The sequence below is a fragment of the Dromiciops gliroides genome, chromosome 4 (assembly GCF_019393635.1).
Source record: "Dromiciops gliroides isolate mDroGli1 chromosome 4, mDroGli1.pri, whole genome shotgun sequence".
NCBI classification, from domain to species: Eukaryota; Metazoa; Chordata; class Mammalia; order Microbiotheria; family Microbiotheriidae; genus Dromiciops; species Dromiciops gliroides.
The window spans coordinates 190,579,348-190,596,638 of NC_057864.1; the positions used below are offsets into that span (position 1 = coordinate 190,579,348).

Below are 17,291 nucleotides of genomic sequence, written 5' to 3' on the forward strand. Positions count from 1 at the left end.
TTTCCTCTGGGTCATCTGTCATTTTGATTCTTTAGAGATCATCATGCTCCATCATTTACAGTCATACTTGTATCTAAAACACACTTATTGAACTTGTTCACCTTTGTCCTGCACAGGGTCCAAATGGAAGGTTTGCCTATAGATACTGAGGTCCTTCACACAGTTCTGTTTGCAGATGACTTCCTGCTCATTGCATCAAGTCCCAGAATGCTAACAGGACCACTATAATGAGATCCTCAGCCACACAAAAGAGCTGAATCTAATAGTCTACACAGGGAAGGAAAAAAAAAACCACCAAAAGCTAAAGAATGCCTATTGCACAGCCTCCCATCTTTTTTTTTTCCCCAGGGCAATGAGGGTTAAGTGACTTGCCCAGGGTCACACAGCTAGTAAGTGTCAAGTGTCTGAGGCCAGATTTGAACTCAGGTCCTCCTGAATCCAGGGCTGGTGCCTTATCCCCTGTGCCACCTAGCTGCCCCACACAGCCTCCCATATTTGCCACATTTTGGCTGTGTGACCCTGGATAAATCACTTGACCTCTTGGTGCTCCAGATAACTAAGACTCTAAGTTGAGGAGAATATGCCTCTGTGTGTGTGTGTGTGTTGGGGGGAGGCAGTATTCATCCAGGAATTCTCTATACCAGTGAAAGTTGCAGGTCCATTCTCTATCCCTTCTGACATAGTTTAATGGGGCTATCTATTGAGTCCTTATATCCTCGACAGGGGTAGAAAGCATGTGGACACTGATGTGTGAACAACTGAGTAGGAAAAATGAGAAGCAGGATGATTTCAGAAAGGCCTGGAAAGACTTGTATGAACTGATGTAGAGTGAAGTGAGCAGAACCAGGAGAACGTTGTACACAGTGACAATATTGTTTGGTGAACTATTAATTATTTGACTAGTCTCAAAGGACTAATGATGAAGCATACTATCCACCTCCAAAGAAAGAACTGATATTGATTGAACACAGACTGAAGGATGTTATTTCTCACTTTTTTCATTTTTTCTTTTGAGTTTTCTTGTACAAAATGACTAATATGGTAATGTTTTACATAATTGCACATTTATAATCTATATCTGATTGGTTGTTCTCTCAGGGAGGGGGAGAGGGGAGGGAGCAGTAAAATTTGGAACTCAAAATTTTAAATAAAAATGTTTTTTAAAAAATGTTTTGTTGGGGCAGCTAGGTGGCGCAGTGGATAAAGCACCGGCCCTGGATTCCGGAGGACCTGAGTTCAAATCCGACCTCAGACAATTGACACTCACTAGCTGTGTGACCCTGGGCAAGTCACTTAACCCCAATTGCCTCGCTAAAAAAAAAAAAAGTTTTGTTTTTAAGATCTGGTCTAAGACCTGACTCCTGCCCTCCTGACTTTCCCCTCACCTATATTAATGTGCAGGAGTGAGAATTCATTTTAGGAACCCTTCACTGGACTAGAAACTCCTGGATTTCATTCTTAGTTCTCTCTGGGGGACACAGCAATACCATGTCCTTCTTCTTGAATGTCTTTTTCACTTGAACACAACCTTATCCTCCACATCTGTCCCTACACCTTCACTTTGTGAGTGGGTCTCTAATGCCTGACCCTGTGTAATAACAATCTCAAACATATAACACTACAGCTTGAAGAAGTGCACTCATGTACATGATGTCATCTGATCTTCATAAAAACCCATTACATGGAACATATGTTCAGAAATGTCGGGGGCCTTGTCCAGGCTGCATCGGCTTTCTACGGACTGAGCTGAGACTACAGTAGCCCATGTCTAAATTCTATAACATCTTCCTCCCGCCCCCGTTCTTCCCCCCACACCACCTTGGCCCTGTAGCTATAAGCCTTCCACCCTTCCTCAGTTTCACTCTTATTGATCCAGAGCCCTGAGGGAGAGTTCCCCATCTGGGGCCTCTCCCTAGATCCCAGATGATGCAGTTGGGAATAAGGAATAGAGGAAAGTGTGAGAGAAAGAAAGAGGCCAGTTCCCACAGACCCTGGGGAAGTGGGAAGGCCCAGGGGATCTGCAGTGATTTCCTGTCCTCTGTTTGGAAGTGTGAGTCCACTAGGCTTTTATTTTGGGTCTAGGAAGGGGGTGGGGCAGGTTAGGCTACTTCTAGACTTCTGAGAAGAACAGGCTTTGGTGACAAAGACAGAGAGACTGGCGTGATTGGGGAATTCAAGGGGTAGGAATGAAGGCATCTAGTGGAAGAAGAAATCTCTATTGGCTTATATGCACAAGGACCATCTTATTGGTAGGCTTCCAAGATGCACCTTTCTATTCCCTTCTCTTGCTAACAAAGGATGACATGAGTTTCCTATAGATTCCCAGGTTCTATGGCCAATTCTGACAGATGTCTGCCTTGGGCTCTGTCCAGCTTTCTGAAACCTGTCCATGCATCTCACAACCAGATGTCCCTCAGGAAGCCTTTGCAAGGTGGTCATCGCTGGAGGTGGTCAGATTCTGAGGAGGTTCCTTCTTTCCCTTTCCCTTTCCCCAGAGTAATTAACTCCAGCAACTGAATCCACGACCCCTCAGGGTGACCATCTTTCAGCCCAGCATCTCTATAGGAGAGCTATATGGCTAGGATCCATCTGTGGTTCTAACTAAGCACAACCCAGTGTGGGAACCTGGGAGGCAGGAGCAGGAAGCTGTTTTGAGAGCAGCTGGCCTACTGTTCTGTGTCCAAGAGCATACGCCTGGGAGAGCTGGCCTTCTGTGACTGGTGTCAACTGCTTCCCTTCCCCCAATCACATTTCCCATTTTACCCCTTACACAAGGAAGTCTGGTTCTGCTCTAATTCCTACGTGTCCATTGGTGCCTGAAGATGAACCAGGATCGCTTAGGTTCTTAATCATTGTTTGCCTCCATCTGTTCCTAACACTTCTCAGGGCCTGGAGTTCCCAGCAGATGGGGGGTTAAGGCTGATGTCCCATTCTTTTCACTCCCCTCCCCTCGCTCACTTCAAAATCTCCATAAAACCCAAGCCACTGTTCTCCTGACCCCAAAGTGGTAGCTCATTTCCAGTGCCGAAGAGCTTTGGGACAGTGAACCCGGGCCCAGGCCCAGCTATCCAGTCTTCCCTTTCACTACCAATACTAAGGTATGTGCCACCACCCCAGGGTTTCCCTGCGGCTAAGCAGTCCTGTTGCCCTGAGAGTGGCAGAGTTCCTCTGTATTAGCCTCAGCTCCTAGAGGAAGAAAAACTAGGTCTTTGGGTTTAGATTGAGCAAAAGCTGGATGTTTCAATGGTTAGGACTGGGGAACCAGGCATCTGTTGCCTGGGACTTTGGGTACCCAGTAGAGGTTAAAAAGGAGAAAGGCATGGGGCATTGGGGACAAGATTTGTCACTTTTTCCCCACTACTTGGAGGGGTATAAAGGTTGGGAGGTGAGCTGAAGGGGTGAAAGTACAGGAGCCAGGGAAAATTTGTTCTTTTGACAGAAAACTACGTATAAACTTAGATTCAAAACAGCATGTAAACTATAACTAACTAAAATGTTGAGTCTCAGCTACTTTGGCACAGTGGCTCCTATCCACACTACTTTCAGATCCAGTGGGACCTATGAAGTTCCCTATTCTTTCCCTCCTTCTGTTTCTCCCTCCCCTTCCAGATGACTTGGAATCACAATCTCAGGGAAGGAGCTGAGGGAGAGGGAGGGGAACAGGCAGAAAAAATAATTGAAAGGAAGACGGGGAGAGAAAAGAAAGCTATGAGGGGAGTTGGAGAGAGAGAGAGAGAGAGAGTTGGTGAATGCATGATGTGGATAACAGCAGCGTGGTTCGGTCATCTGCTGAAAAGTACTTGTCGGTCGCTTGTTCGGCGGTGGTGCTTAGCATGAGACGTGAGGGGCCTTAGCTGTCCAAACCTTCTTATTCCAGCCCAACAGCCAGGTGGGAGGAAGAGACTTAGAAAACCTCGAGGATCCTGATTGTGGGAGACATCTCTTCAGGGCTGGGCTGGGGCCCCAGCATCTGGGTCCAGGACTATGTCTGCTAACAAGGACTGGTGGGTGCCACCTGAGGGTGAGGGCGGTGTCTCTGAGAAGTTTCTGAGGAAGTCCAGGGAGTCGCCACTGGTGCCTGTGGGTGAGTTGGGGATAGGGATGGGGATGGGGAAAATAGCCAGCCAAGTTCTTGGAGGCTAGGGTCCAGAAAAGGGACACACCAACCTAACCGCTGAGCCACGGCCAGCAGCTGGATGATCAGGAGTAGAAGCGTAAGGATGGAGAGGGTGCCGAGGGACTAGAGAAAGGAGCATCACACTGACACGCGGGCAACAAAGGAAGCAGCAAAGGGGCTGGGGGAAGAGAGGAGCTAGCACACAAGCCTCAGGGTTGGCTGGCACACAGACTGAGAGTGAAATCATGGGAAGGGTCAGAGGAACAAGCGCCCATCCAGGCTCCTCCGTGGAGAATCAGAAAATGTTGCCATGCAACATGGGGATGCAGGCAGTGATGGAGTAGGATGCAAGGGTGTGCTTGCTGAAGTGGGGTATGGGGATCAGGGACAGAGGGTTGCGGGGGAAGCCAAGGGGAACAGAGCCCGGGTCTGAAGTCCACTGGAGCCCCCTGTGGCTCTGTCCTAACGGCCTAGGACCCCCTTTTCCTGGGGGCACACTCTCTTTGCACAGGCCTGGGGGGCTGTCTGCTGGTGACGGCTTATGGCATTTACCGGCTAAAGGCCCGAGGCCCCCTCAAGATGTCTCTACACCTGATCCACACTCGCGTGGCAGCTCAGGCCTGTGCTGTGGGCGCCATCATGCTGGGTGAGTAGGCATCAAAGCTGGAGCCCTCAGAATTTAGCTGGATGCCCTGGCATTTCGGGGGCTACAAGAAACCAAATTCTTTCTCCAACCCTGGGGGTGGTCTGGCTTCCTTCCGAGCAGGAGCCACAAACGCAGACTATATTTCAGGATCCAGACTCGAATTGCTTCTTTCACACCCATGCAGGTAGCGCCTGTTTCACCACTCAGGATGGCTTGGGTGGGGAAATGCAGCCAAGTTCAGGTTTGCTTGTAGCCAGTCTGCCCCCTCCTCCCACCCCCGGCACATCTGAGAAGCTGGGGAAGGGATGTGAAGAACAGGGAGAGAGGATTAGCAGCGGGCAGGTGTGTAGACGCAGCCTGCTGTGACTTGGGGCAGAAAGATGAGGGAGGAAGGAAAAGCCCCAAGGGCCCTGAGCTAGTGGAGCTCCAGGGCCAATCCCGGGCCAGCTGGAGGTGGCACAAGGGCTCTGACCCCAAGGGGCCATCTCTGTCCTTTCCTCCCATACAGGTGCAGTGTACACCATGTACTGTGACTACATCAAAAGAACAGCCTGTGACCCTGAGGAGAAGTAGGAGTTGTGGAGGCTGGGACAGGCAGATCCTTTAAATGAGTCCCTTGTATGCTTCCAATAAAGTGATTCTGAAGATAAGCAACAGTCTGTTCTTAACACAGGGAAGCACTCAAGTAGGTGATGCGATGGCAGCTGGTGTGAGGGCTTAGGGGAGGGGGCTGGGAAGGAGGGGAGGGGGGAATAGGCAATCGGAGCTTTGGCCTCTTAGTTCACAGGATCATAGAGTTAGAGCTGGCAGGGCCTAAAGAGGTCGTCTGGCCCTCCCCCTGCATCTTGGAGGAGGTCCAGGCTATCGAGTCAGTGCAACAGCTGGGATTTGAATCCAGAATCCACTCTATAACAATGCCAGTGGAGATTCCTACAGAGGATTCGAGCATGTTGAAAATTTAAGGATAAATAGGGCTCTGAATCAGGGATCCCAGAACCCTCCCTTACCACCCAGTCGCACACACACCCACACACAAGGATGATTTGAGAGTTGATAGAATTGTTCATTTCAGAGGGGCTACAAGTCCTGCTCCCTTCACAAGCCTTCCTGGGCACCAGCAGGGAAGGGGAGCCCTGAGCTGGAAGCCAGAGCCAGCAGGACCATCCATGAGGTTCTGTAACTCTTCATCCAGCAAGGCTGCACAGATGTGGTAAGAGAAGGAAAGGGATAAAAGGAAAAGGACCAGACTCAGACCGGAATGTTCTGTTCATTTACAAACAATGTTTAGGGTCAAACTTGTAAAAATAAAATTCCATATAAATCCCAGGCCAGGGCTTCTCAGGGTCAGACATTTTCCTTCTCTTCTTCCCCCTTGAGGTTTGAACCTCACCCGCTCTTCCCCCCCCCCCCCCCCCTGAGGAATAGAAGCTAATAAGCAGGCGGCCCGAGGGAATAGACCGGGAGGTCGAGTGCTCCTTCCTATCCCGAAGAGTCTGTGGAGAGGCTTATTGGCTGTTGAAAAGGTCAATAGCATTTCTTCTCTCCCCCTACCCCCCCATAAGCAACTGCAAAGGCAAAGCCCCTTTGTCCAACACAGCAAAGTTGGGCCTCCTGGGCTCTGCTGTCCGGGAGGTGCTGCCGTGACTGAGTACGGGGAACTGCCAGGAGCAACCCCCCAGCTCACATGGGGTAATTGAGAACCACATCCTGCTTGGCGAGCTCCAACAACATAGGATCATCGAAGAACTTGCTGATGCTCACATCCTCGCTCAGACCCTAGTGGGGAAGGAAAGGCCAGAGTGAGGCCTGGGGAAAAGCAGATCTATGGTCTGGTAGTGAGGGAGGGAAAGATGAAGAGCGTAAGCTGGGCCAATACAAAGTTCCAGACAGGGCTGCCTGTTTCAGTAAGAGCAATGATTTCTCATAGGGAAAGGGAAAGACTTTTCTGTGTCCCTCTTGCCCTAGCAAATAGAATCTTCCAGTGTCTGCAGCTCCTAGGAAAGTGGTAGAAATCCCACAGCATGAATACTGCTTTACCTATTGGTCCACTGGGAGAGGAATCCATAAGACTGACTTTTCCTGAGAACACTGAGTGCAGGATGGGGGAAGGGGAACACGTACCTTCCTACGACGGGTCTTGATCATGAACTCCCGGGCCAGGTGAGGCGCTGGCTGTGGCTCCAGGGGTCGGATGACAATGCTTTTATCCAATGGGTCACCAGGTACAATCTAAAACACAATAGGCCATATATGAGAGGCTCCCATGTCCTGGGATGCAAACCACCACACCAGAGCCCTGGAAATGTCTTAACTGCCCCCAGATCTCACCTGCCAATGGTGGAAAACAGACAGAGAGAAGGCTTGTCCCTGGGTGTGGGTCCGCAGGTCAGTTTCAAAACCAAATGAGTCAATAGCTGGGATGAAAGCCTTGATGGTATAGAGTGGAGAGCCTGGGATAGGTGCATCCTGTGTCACATGGCCTCTGAGATAGACAGACAAACAGAAGCTGAGCCCCATGTCCTGGGAAGACGGTCAAGCAAGCACTATTGGCCAACTCTAAATCTACCCCAAACCAAAGCTATCCTCTTATGAAAGAGAAACCAGCTGTCCAACATTAAGTAGAGCGCTCAGTGCGTTCCTCCCAGGGACAAGGACTAAGAGTTGGAGTCCAGCTGGAATGAGAGCGAGAGGCCTTCCTGTGAAAGTCACCCCTCAGACTTCCCCCCATTCCCTACGCTGGTGGTTATGTGCGCCTAAGGGGGCAGAGCGTCAGGAAGGACTTCTCTTTCCAGGCAGCTGGGAAAGCAGAAGACCCTTTACTTGGTAGCCCTGCTGCTTATTCCTTTGGGGAAATTAGTTCAGCATGCTTGGTCCTGAGTGGGGAAAAACGAATCCTTCCTTCTTCCCCACTAAACCTGGGCCACCTTGCACACTGATTCTACTCCTGGGATGCTAGGTTGCTCACCTGCGCCTGGCCAAGACAGTGTAGACTGCAGACACACAGTCCGCAGGGGCTTGAACTTCCACAAAGTAGTAGGGCTCCATTAGACGAGGGGTAGCCTGCCACAAAGGCAAAAGAAAAGTCCTCAGTGTAGGAAGGAAGGGGTGAAGAAGAGAACCAGAGAGAATGGCTGGGCAAGGTCAAAGGGGGAGGCAGGAGCGTGGCCTCTGCCCAGGGCTCAGCTCTCCAGACACTCTCACTCTTTGACTAGGTCAGGGGCCTTCTAGAAATGGACAAGGCATTCCGCTCCCAAACACAATGTAGGAACCTCACAGCCGTTTTGTCTGCTCCATACCATAAGGAAGGCAGAGTAGACGACCCTCCTGGCAGTGGGGATGATCTGGCCTCCTCCCCGGTGCAGTGGCTCCTGGGCAACAACTGCATCCAGGATCTTGAACTTCACATTGCGAATCACTGGGAATGGAGAGAAGAGGGCGGAGCATGAGACAAAGAGGGCTAAAAGCTCAGAAATTCAAGTGAGAAAATAAAGCAGAATAATTACTGCTAAGTGAAACAGCACGTGGCAGAAAACCTTAAGAAGCAAATTCTGCTTGGCTATGCAGGGGTTTCAGTGAGATTGGCCGGTTATGTGCTGGGCCTGAATTGGAGATTACATGCTCTCCAATAGTCTGGCAAGCCCAAGTTACTGTGGCCTGCTTCTCTGTATGGCGTATCACTGGCTATTTCTCTCCCGAGGCCCAAAAGCTTAACCATCTCCTCCTCAGCACATCTGAAGGGCCTCTTCTGGATCTGGAGAAATAAGATCCATCTAATTCTAGCTTGTGCCAAGCAAGAGGCAGAATGAAATGATGGGGTTTGGAGCAGGGCAGTCTCTCCTGCCCACGTGCTTTTTTCCAATCCAGTCCAGTGCCCGGCTCGCAGAGATGAGGAGATGGACAGCATTTCCTATTGCCAGTAAAGAAGCCCTCTAACTAGCAGTTGGTGAACTTACACTCATCACAGAGGGGTCCTTCCTCTGGTGCCCCATTGGAAACCTTGGACGATACTATCCTTCACTGAGCCCAGTAGGGCTTTATCCACCTGTAGAGAAACAGGAAGGCATCTTAGCTACAATTCTTGCCATAGTTCATGGGACCGGCAGACTTAGAGGAGAATAAGAAAAGAGAGAGAAACCTGGAAGAGGTTTTCTATTCCATGAGAGGATCTCAAAGCTCTTCTAGGAACTGGGAGTACGTTTTCTTTCTTTCTTTCTTTTATGATTATGTAAAACATTACCATATTAGTCATTTTGTATAAGTCATTTTGTATTCATTTGAATAAAAGAAAAAAAATGAAAGTAAAAAATAGCATGCTTCAGTCCGTATTCAATATCAGTTTTTTTCTTTGGAGGTGGATAATAGGCTTCATCATTAGTCCTTTGGGACTGTCTTGGATCACTGTATTGCTGAGAATAGTTAAGTCATCCACAGTTCTTCATTGAACAGTATTGCTGTCTCTGTGCACAACATTCTCCTGCTTCTCCTCACTTCACTATACATCAGTTCATACAAGTCTTTCCAGGTCTTTCTGAAATCATCCTGCTTGTCATTTCTTATAGCACAATAATACTCCATCACCATCATATACCACAGCTTGTTTAGCCATTCCCCAGTTGATGGGAATTCTTTTGATTTCCAATTTTTAGCCACCACAAAAAGAGCAGCTATAAATATTTTTGTACAAAGAGGTCTCTCTTTTTGGGGATGTCTTTGGGATATAAACCTAGCAGTGGTATTGCTGGATCAAAGGGTATGAATAGTTCTCTAGCCATTAGACCATAGTTCCAAATTGCTCTCCAGAATGGTTGGACCTTTTCACAACTCCACCAACAGTGGATTAGCATTCCAGCTTTCTCGCATCCCCTCCAACATCTGGGAGTACATTTTCAACATCTTTTCTCATCAAAAGCTGCCCCCTCCCCACTTAGTTCTCATGAGTAAACCACCCACTAGTTCCCCTGTACCTCTGAGGGCAAAGTGTCATCCACTAGGATGTTGGGGCCAGTGGCATCAGGGCCAAAGGCCCAGATGGAACGGGCAGCCAGCAAATCCCAGTCATATTTTGTCTGGAAGAACTCTCCTAGCTTCTTCCTAGGAGGAGGAAGAGAAAGTGGAGGTGTTGAGTAAGGCTCCATTGCAACTGGGTTTTTCTGATAATACAGATTTTCAGCGGTCCTTCTCTGGAAGACTATAATGAAATCCTCCTTACCCTCTTTCCCATACATGGGTAGATTATAGGGGCAATACAAGGGGTGGGTAAGAGGGGATATAGGGTAATGTTGATAGAGCAGCCCTTCCACCATACCAACACCTTCCCCAGGAGGTCAGTATCGGTAGATAAGATAGGTGCCACTTTTCCCTCTGCTGTCTGCCCTTTATCCACTCCCCCCATCAATTGTGGAACAAAATCCCATTCCCACCTGTTCCAAGTGATCTGTACCACTTCATTTTCTATATCCTCAGCCAGACCCTTCTCAAGAGGCTCAGCAATCATGGTGATCTTGTTTCTGTGTAGAAAAAAAAGGGATCAATACAGAAAAGTCAAAACAAGGCAAGTAGAAGGGTGACTAAGTAAAAGGGGATGAAAGAAACTTGGTGATGTAAACTGAGTTTCAAAATACAATTATGGTGGCAGCTAGGTGGTGCAGTGGATAGAGCACCAGCCCTGGAGTCAGGAGTACCTGAGTTCAAATCCAGCCTCAGAGACTTAACACTTACTAGTTGTGTGACCCTGGGCAAGTCACTTAACCCCAATTGCCTCACAAAAACAAAAAAAACAAAACAAAACAAAACAAAACAAAACAAAAAATACAATTATATACTAATGAGAAACCAAAAGGTAGGAAAGGAGGAAGCAATACTAACAGTCATACATATAGTTTAATCTGCTCCCTACTTCTGAAATTACTTGTTTTTAAAAGTAGGCCCTGGGGTAAATTCTCAAGATCACCATAAGACAGGAGGAAAGCCTAAGGAAAGAACACAGAAATAGGCCCACAGGCACAGGTGCTGAGGGAGACGGGGACACTGACTCTTGCCCAAATCTTAACTGAGGGTGCTGCCTTCTACCCTGTTTGGCAAGAGGCAAAATTGTGCAGGCATACAAGCTGAAGGCATCAGCTTCCAGGTGAGGGGATAGTTAAAGGCCCACTTACTTCTTATTGGGTGTTTCAGCAAAGCACTTGAGGGAAGAAGTCTCTACCACTGTCTCACAAAATGTGACTACTGGGTCAGCAACCTGGGAAAGAGAAGATGAGTGGTCAGAGGGTGGGCTTCCTGGGGAAGACAATGCTCTCCAACCCCAAAAGTCATCATAAGCTCCAAGGCCTTCTCCTCTTAGGAATCCCCTCAGTCACGAAAGGCAACAACTAATAGCTTAAAAAAGAGTAATATGGAGCAACTGTTTTGTTTGCACTATTGTTAGGAACTGCCCTCCCCCCCCCCCAAAGGAAGCAAAGAAGAAAAAGGAAAGAGGAGGAATCTGGGGGGTCTTTGTTGTTGTTTAAATCCCAACACTAACAGGTGAGCCCAAAAGGGCTGATGGGATGACAGTGGTGGCCTGAGGATCCTAAGAGATATAGCCCATTTCATAAGCCAGTATGGAGTCCTCCTTGAGGTCCTACAACAGTCTATCTCTTTGGAAAGCCAATATCCTCCACTCAGTCAGCACCAGAACAAGGGACTGGAGGAAGAACAGACATTACCAAGCACTAAGAGTAACTCAGAGCAACCTTCTATGGAATGAGAAACAGAGGCCTAGACAAAGGATAGAACTTGCTTAAGATAAAGGTGACAGAGCAGGGATTCTTCAGCTTTTTCCACTCACAACCTCTTTTTGCCAGGGAAATTTTTACTCAACCCTGGGTATATAGGTATATAAAATTGGTATACATAACTTTTTACTGTTGCCAAATTTTTTGTGACCCCCCCCACAGTCACTTACAGGATCCCATGTGGGGTTGTGACCCACTGTTTTAGAAGCTTTGACTTATAGGAACTGATGTAAAATGAAGTGAGCAGAACCAGGTGAACACTGTACACAGTAACACTGTACAATGATCAACTGTGAATGACTTAGCTGTTCTCAGCAATACAAAGATACAGACAGTTCCAAAGGCCTCATGATGAAAGATGCTATCCACATCCAAAGAACTGATGGAATCTGAATACAGATTTAAAGCATACTTTTACATTTCTTGTTTTTGTTTTCTTGGTCTGTTTTCTTTGCAACACAGCTAATATGGAGCTATGTTCTGCATGATTACACATGTAAAATCTCTATCAAATTGCTTGCCTTCTCAAGGTGGGGGGGCGGGCAGGGAGGGAAGGAGAGTTTGGAACTAAAAATAAAATAAAATAAAATAAAAAATAAATAAATAAAATAAAAAATAATAAATAAATAAATAAATAAAGGTAGCTTAGGGACAGACCTAGAGATCTGAAGCCAGGAGGACTGGCTCTCACTCTCTTCTTGGAACTAACCACTGTGAGCTTATGATGGGGCTCTTTAGGGCATAGCACCAAGGGACCAGAAGGAAATGCCAGCCTTATTCCCACTCTTACTCTGTACTTCCTTGCATTATTAAAAATGAGGGGGGAATAAAAGACAGGAGCAAAAAAGATGAGACATAAATACCCCCCAACCAAACTGGCACCAAAGGAGGAACTCACCCAAATGGGGCTCTTCTTTGCTAACCATTATCTCAGAAACAAAGGAACTCTTTCTAACATTTTGGACTGAGGTCCCAGCACTGACATGACCCAACAGAGTGGGATCAATCAGTACAGATACCAAGCTTCTCAGTCCCTCTGAGTCCCATTGTTCCCTGCCAAACCCAGCATTTTCAAGAAGAAACATGTACTTTTCACTTGTAAAAACCAGTCTTGAACTGGAAGCCCAGCCACCAGCCAGAAAGGGCTAGGGAAAAGCATTGTGCCATCACCTTGATGTCTATCTCTGAGTACATCTTCCGTAAGTCATGCATCACGCAGTCCAGGTAGAGTTCTCCAGTGCCCAGGATCACGTGCTCCCCAGACTCTTCCACCTGAAACACAACAGGCAGCTCTTGTAGAGATTTCAGAGTGGGGCTCAACAATGCCAGCAACCACTAATGTAACCAGGATTAAGAAGACCAAGGAGGAGTAACCCAGTATCCTTGCATAGGGTCAGCCTCTCTGAAAAGGTGACACTTAAGAAGTACAGGTGATCAATTCAAACCATACCTTGGCCAGTTAAAAAGTTGATTAGGGCTTGATATCTGCCAGACCGTGCAGGTTTGAGGAAAAAACCCCAACTGTTCCAAGGCCATAGCCCTGAGCTACCCCTCTGTGTTATGAAAGGGAGCATGGCTGCTCAACACGTCTCAGCAGTTCATCTCCATGTTAACGGATAGCATTAGGTACTTTTGGAAGAAAGAAAGATAAAGGAGCTGGCTGACATTCTTGCAGTGACCTTGGTATAGAGCCGAACAAGCAGAAGCCAGTGTCAGAGACAGGCTAGCAGAGTGTCTGGCAGAGTTGCCAAGCTCAAGGCTGAATTTACTCCTGCCTCTTACAGCACCAAGATGGTGGCTATGAGCTATGAAGTCTGTGGGGCCTGGGCCTCACCTTGGTGGTGAGGGATGGGTAGCTCTTGTTGACCTTGCGCAGGCCATCCAGCATCTTGGGTAGTTCTGAGGGGTTGACTGGTTCCACAGCAATCTTGATGACCGAAGTGGTATTGAACTTTAAAGGCCGGAAGATCTGAGCCTGAGATTTAAAACAAAGAGAAGTGAAGCCACCTGGCCTAAGTAGCAGCTGACAAAGAACAGAGGATTGGCTTAGGAAAGAGAGCCCCTGAGGAGCCAGTGCTTTTGCCAGAAGCTCAGATGCTTCTGAGCAGCCTAAAGATCTGCTTCACCTCACAGATTCTGGGGGTCAAGAGGATACGTAGACAAGGAGAGGGCTCCCTGAGCATACCCTTACCATCAAAAATCTCCCTGTGTTGAACTGATGCTGAGTGAGATGAGCAGAAGCAGGAGAACATTGTATACAGTATCAACAACATTGTGTGTTGATCACCTGTGATAGACTTGACTCTTCTCAGCAATATAATGGTCCAAGATAGTCCCAAAGGACTCATGATGGAAAATGCTCTCCAAATCCAGAAAAAAAGAACCATGGAATCTAGATGCAGATTGAACCATACTATTTCTCTTTTTTTTGTTTTTCTTTTTTGAGGTTTTCCTTTTTGCTCTGATTCTTCTTTCACAGCATGACGAATGCAGAAATACGTTTAATGTGATTGTACATATATAACCTATATCAAATTGCTTGCTGTCTTGGGGAGGGCGAAGGGAGGGAGAAAAATTTGAAACTAGAAATCTTATAAAAACAAATATTGAAAACTATCTCTACATGTAACTGGAAATAATAATAAAATACTTTTATGAAAAAACAACAACAACAACAAAAAACAAAACAAAAATCCCTCCTCGTGTAAGGAGAAAACCAGAGAGGTCTGACCTCGGTCAAGCCAGTGTCTGAGCCCAAGTTTCCTATTAAGTCTTTTTTTCCCCTCCTTTTTTTGGTGAGGCAATTGGGGTTAAGTGATTTGCCCAGGGTCACATAGCTAGTGTTAAGTGTCTGAGGCCAGATTTGAACTCAGGTCCTCCTGAATCCAGGGCTTGTGCTCTATCCACTGTACCAACTAGCTGCCTCTCCTGTTAAGTCTTTGTGTCTCTGGTGCCCACCACTAACACTGACTGTTGCCCCCACGAACCATATAAATTGATGACAATCTTGGCAGTTATTTCACAAAGCCCTACCTCCTCATTTCCTCGGGGCTCAGTGATTGTTGCAGTCTTCACAATGGGCTGATCCACACCCTCAATCAAAACCCAATTGCCGGCAGGAACTCGGTTCACTTCAATGTGGTACCTGGAACCGAACATAACAATGACACAACTAGGGCACACCAAGCAGTAGTTTCTTGAGTTGTAACCCAGAAAAAGGAACTAAAAGTGTAGTAATTATGTGGAAGTTACTCTCCACTCCAGCAAGGCTACTTTGCCTCACAATACTCTAGGCAATGTATATAGATTAGAAATAAGGAAATGCAAGGCTGGGAGGGAAACAAGGTACTCAAATCAAGGGATAGGCCTCTTCTGGCCCTAGAGCCTTCCCATTTCCCCAGGGCAGCCACCAAACTCAAGAAATGACAGGTGGCTCAGTTACCTTGGGGAACTGTACGTTAGTCACATCTCTGCCATAGACCAGACAACGGAGCTTAGGGTAAAGGGCAATTTTTAAGGTTCTAGGCTAGGTCAGGACTGTCAAACTCAAATAGAAACATGAGGCCTATCCCAAAGGCTGCGTGACTCAGAAAACCATGTTAATGTTATTTATGTATTACTAGCTTTTTATTTGTTTTGTTAAATATTTCCCAATTCCATTTTCATCTGGTTCGGGCCCCATCTGGGAGTGTTGCAGGTTTGATATCTTTGGGCTAGGCTACAGACAATTGAAATCCTCCTATAAAGAGGTTCAACCCAAACTCAAAAGCCAAAGCCTTTAGGACCAATGAAGAGGGATCTATACCATGGGAACCAGATACTACAAGTCAAGTAACTGTAGAGAAACACACTGCCACCATTTTCCTTCAAGTGATGGACTCCTTATACCCTGGAGAGCACTAGTATTGATGTTGGCGCCACCTGGTGGTACCTGGCAACAGAAATCCACAGCCGGCCCACAGTACAGATCTGGGAATCCTCTTCGTCTTCCAAAGTATAGTTTTCCCCAAGCACCTTCACAGGTTGCCCAGCATGGATGGTGCCACTCAACACCCGCCCAAAGGCATGGAACTGTACCCCATCATCAGTACTGTACATCTTGGTGGTGTGGCACATCAGAGGCCCCTGGTAGAGACAGAGAACAGCCTATTTTACGTGCCCTGTAGGAAAACACAATACCAGCCCTGGGACTGGGACATGAGTTCTCTGGGCATTGCTCAAGAAGAACTCTGCTTTCTTTTGGGAAAAAGCAAAGCTGAACACTGCTTTGTCCAAAGTCAACAGAAAGACTGAGTGAGAGTTGAGCATAGATAATTTCTTCACTTTTTTGAGGAAAAGAACCAGGGAACAGAAAAGAATGAGGTTCTTTCTGCCAAAAGTATGAATCTTGATGCTCAGCTGTCTATATCTTCATGTTATGAATCTGCTCAGGGTGGGGAATGGCAGGAAAAGACAGAAAGGTCAGTATGAAGAATGTAGTAGGAGGGGAAAAGGCAGAGGAAAAGCAGGGGGCAGAGGGAGAGGAAGGAGCATGGGGGAGGGGGGGGGGAGGGTGTCTGCTACACAGCAGGTCTCCTTACATCAGGATCACAGTCGCTCATGGCCTCACCAAGGTCGGAGTCTACACCACCAGTGTAAGTATGCTCAATCTTGGGCTTGGCGCCCACCTTTGGAGAAGGTATGTGCTGAACACACATATCTACAAAGCCTGTAATGAGAGGGAGAGAATGCCATGATCATCCCCTTTCCTCCCTCAAGGAAAGCCCATCCATTCAGAGAAGGTGTGGAGTGGTCAGCAAACGGGCATTCGTTGGCCTGGGCTGGGGCAAGGTCATTCTGGGGATGGATTATTCATCTAGCAAAAGATTTTGAAGTTCAACCCAAAGCTCTAGAAAGCTTTCAGGATTCATAACTCGGGTATTTATTCAGATAATACACTGAACCAGACATCCTATGCCCCCTTCCCTCATCTGACCCTTCAGAATAGTCCCTGATCCAACTCCTCTCTCTGCATCACTGTATTCTATTTGCTTAAAAGGCGCTTTTTCCCAGTTTCTCTAATAAACTGTTCGCATTTCTCTATAAGAATCCATGTATCCCAAGTGCTAGGGCAGAATGAGCATCTTTAACCTCCAGGGCACAAGAACTTGCTAGCCAACAATAGCTGTCTGGGGAGGTTCTGAATCAGCCCATCTAAAAGAGTTTGTAGCAGGCTTTGGAGCCCTCTAGAGAGGGTCACATTTATTCTTGCTCTCCCCGAATGCTTTCCAGGTCTAGGCCCTGATGTCCTCCATCAAGGACAGAGAAGATAGGGCTGTGCTGCCTGCCGCTGAGTGTGCTCTCAAAGACAGTCGCCAAACGTTTCCAGGCTGGCTAGGTGATCTCTAGGGTCTCTTGGCACTCAGGACTATTTATTACCTGTGAACTCGCCAAAGAACTTTTTGCAGACCAGCCTAAGCAGAGGGCGTATATTCAGCTTCAGCTCCTCTTTGGTCAGGTGGATGCCGAGTTCATCCAGGGTCCTCGGGAGGCTGGTGTCCACATCTCCCACCACCTATCATGACATAAGGTCACTAACAGGGGCAGTCGAAGCAGGCTTCAGGATGCAAACCCAGAAAAATAAATGTGCAAGGAGCTGCACGTAGTGAGGCCAAGAGGAGGGTCTGAAGTACAACTGCAAGAGTCCCCGGGGCTGGAGCTGCCACCAAGGATGACAGTGAGGGGACTGAGAGGAATCTGACCTTGCTTCCCACCC

The 17,291-nt window shown here is 47.5% G+C and overlaps 2 protein-coding genes across 2 annotated transcripts in view; one reads left to right on the top strand and one right to left on the bottom strand.

The window, feature by feature from the left end:
* The first annotated feature begins 1,853 nt into the window (after window positions 1-1,853).
* On the top strand, window positions 1,854-5,504 carry HIGD1B (HIG1 hypoxia inducible domain family member 1B). The gene is made up of 4 exons (XM_043962553.1): window positions 1,854-3,098; window positions 3,878-4,084; window positions 4,629-4,763; window positions 5,272-5,504. The coding sequence occupies exons 2-4, from the start codon at window positions 3,985-3,987 to the stop codon at window positions 5,334-5,336; spliced, it is 300 nt and encodes a 99-aa protein (XP_043818488.1). The 5' UTR covers window positions 1,854-3,098; window positions 3,878-3,984; the 3' UTR covers window positions 5,337-5,504.
* A 714-nt stretch (window positions 5,505-6,218) lies between these two features.
* The window catches only part of EFTUD2 (elongation factor Tu GTP binding domain containing 2), a 54,525-nt gene continuing 43,452 nt past the window's right edge, over window positions 6,219-17,291 (bottom strand). Inside the window, 16 exon segments of the mRNA XM_044003767.1 lie at window positions 6,219-6,539; window positions 6,885-6,992; window positions 7,092-7,245; window positions 7,729-7,823; window positions 8,060-8,178; window positions 8,717-8,738; window positions 8,740-8,805; window positions 9,728-9,854; window positions 10,184-10,270; window positions 10,919-11,001; window positions 12,707-12,808; window positions 13,371-13,511; window positions 14,570-14,681; window positions 15,468-15,661; window positions 16,117-16,244; window positions 16,955-17,090. Of these exon segments, the coding sequence (XP_043859702.1) occupies window positions 6,444-6,539; window positions 6,885-6,992; window positions 7,092-7,245; window positions 7,729-7,823; window positions 8,060-8,178; window positions 8,717-8,738; window positions 8,740-8,805; window positions 9,728-9,854; window positions 10,184-10,270; window positions 10,919-11,001; window positions 12,707-12,808; window positions 13,371-13,511; window positions 14,570-14,681; window positions 15,468-15,661; window positions 16,117-16,244; window positions 16,955-17,090 (1,770 nt within the window). The 3' untranslated portion in view covers window positions 6,219-6,443.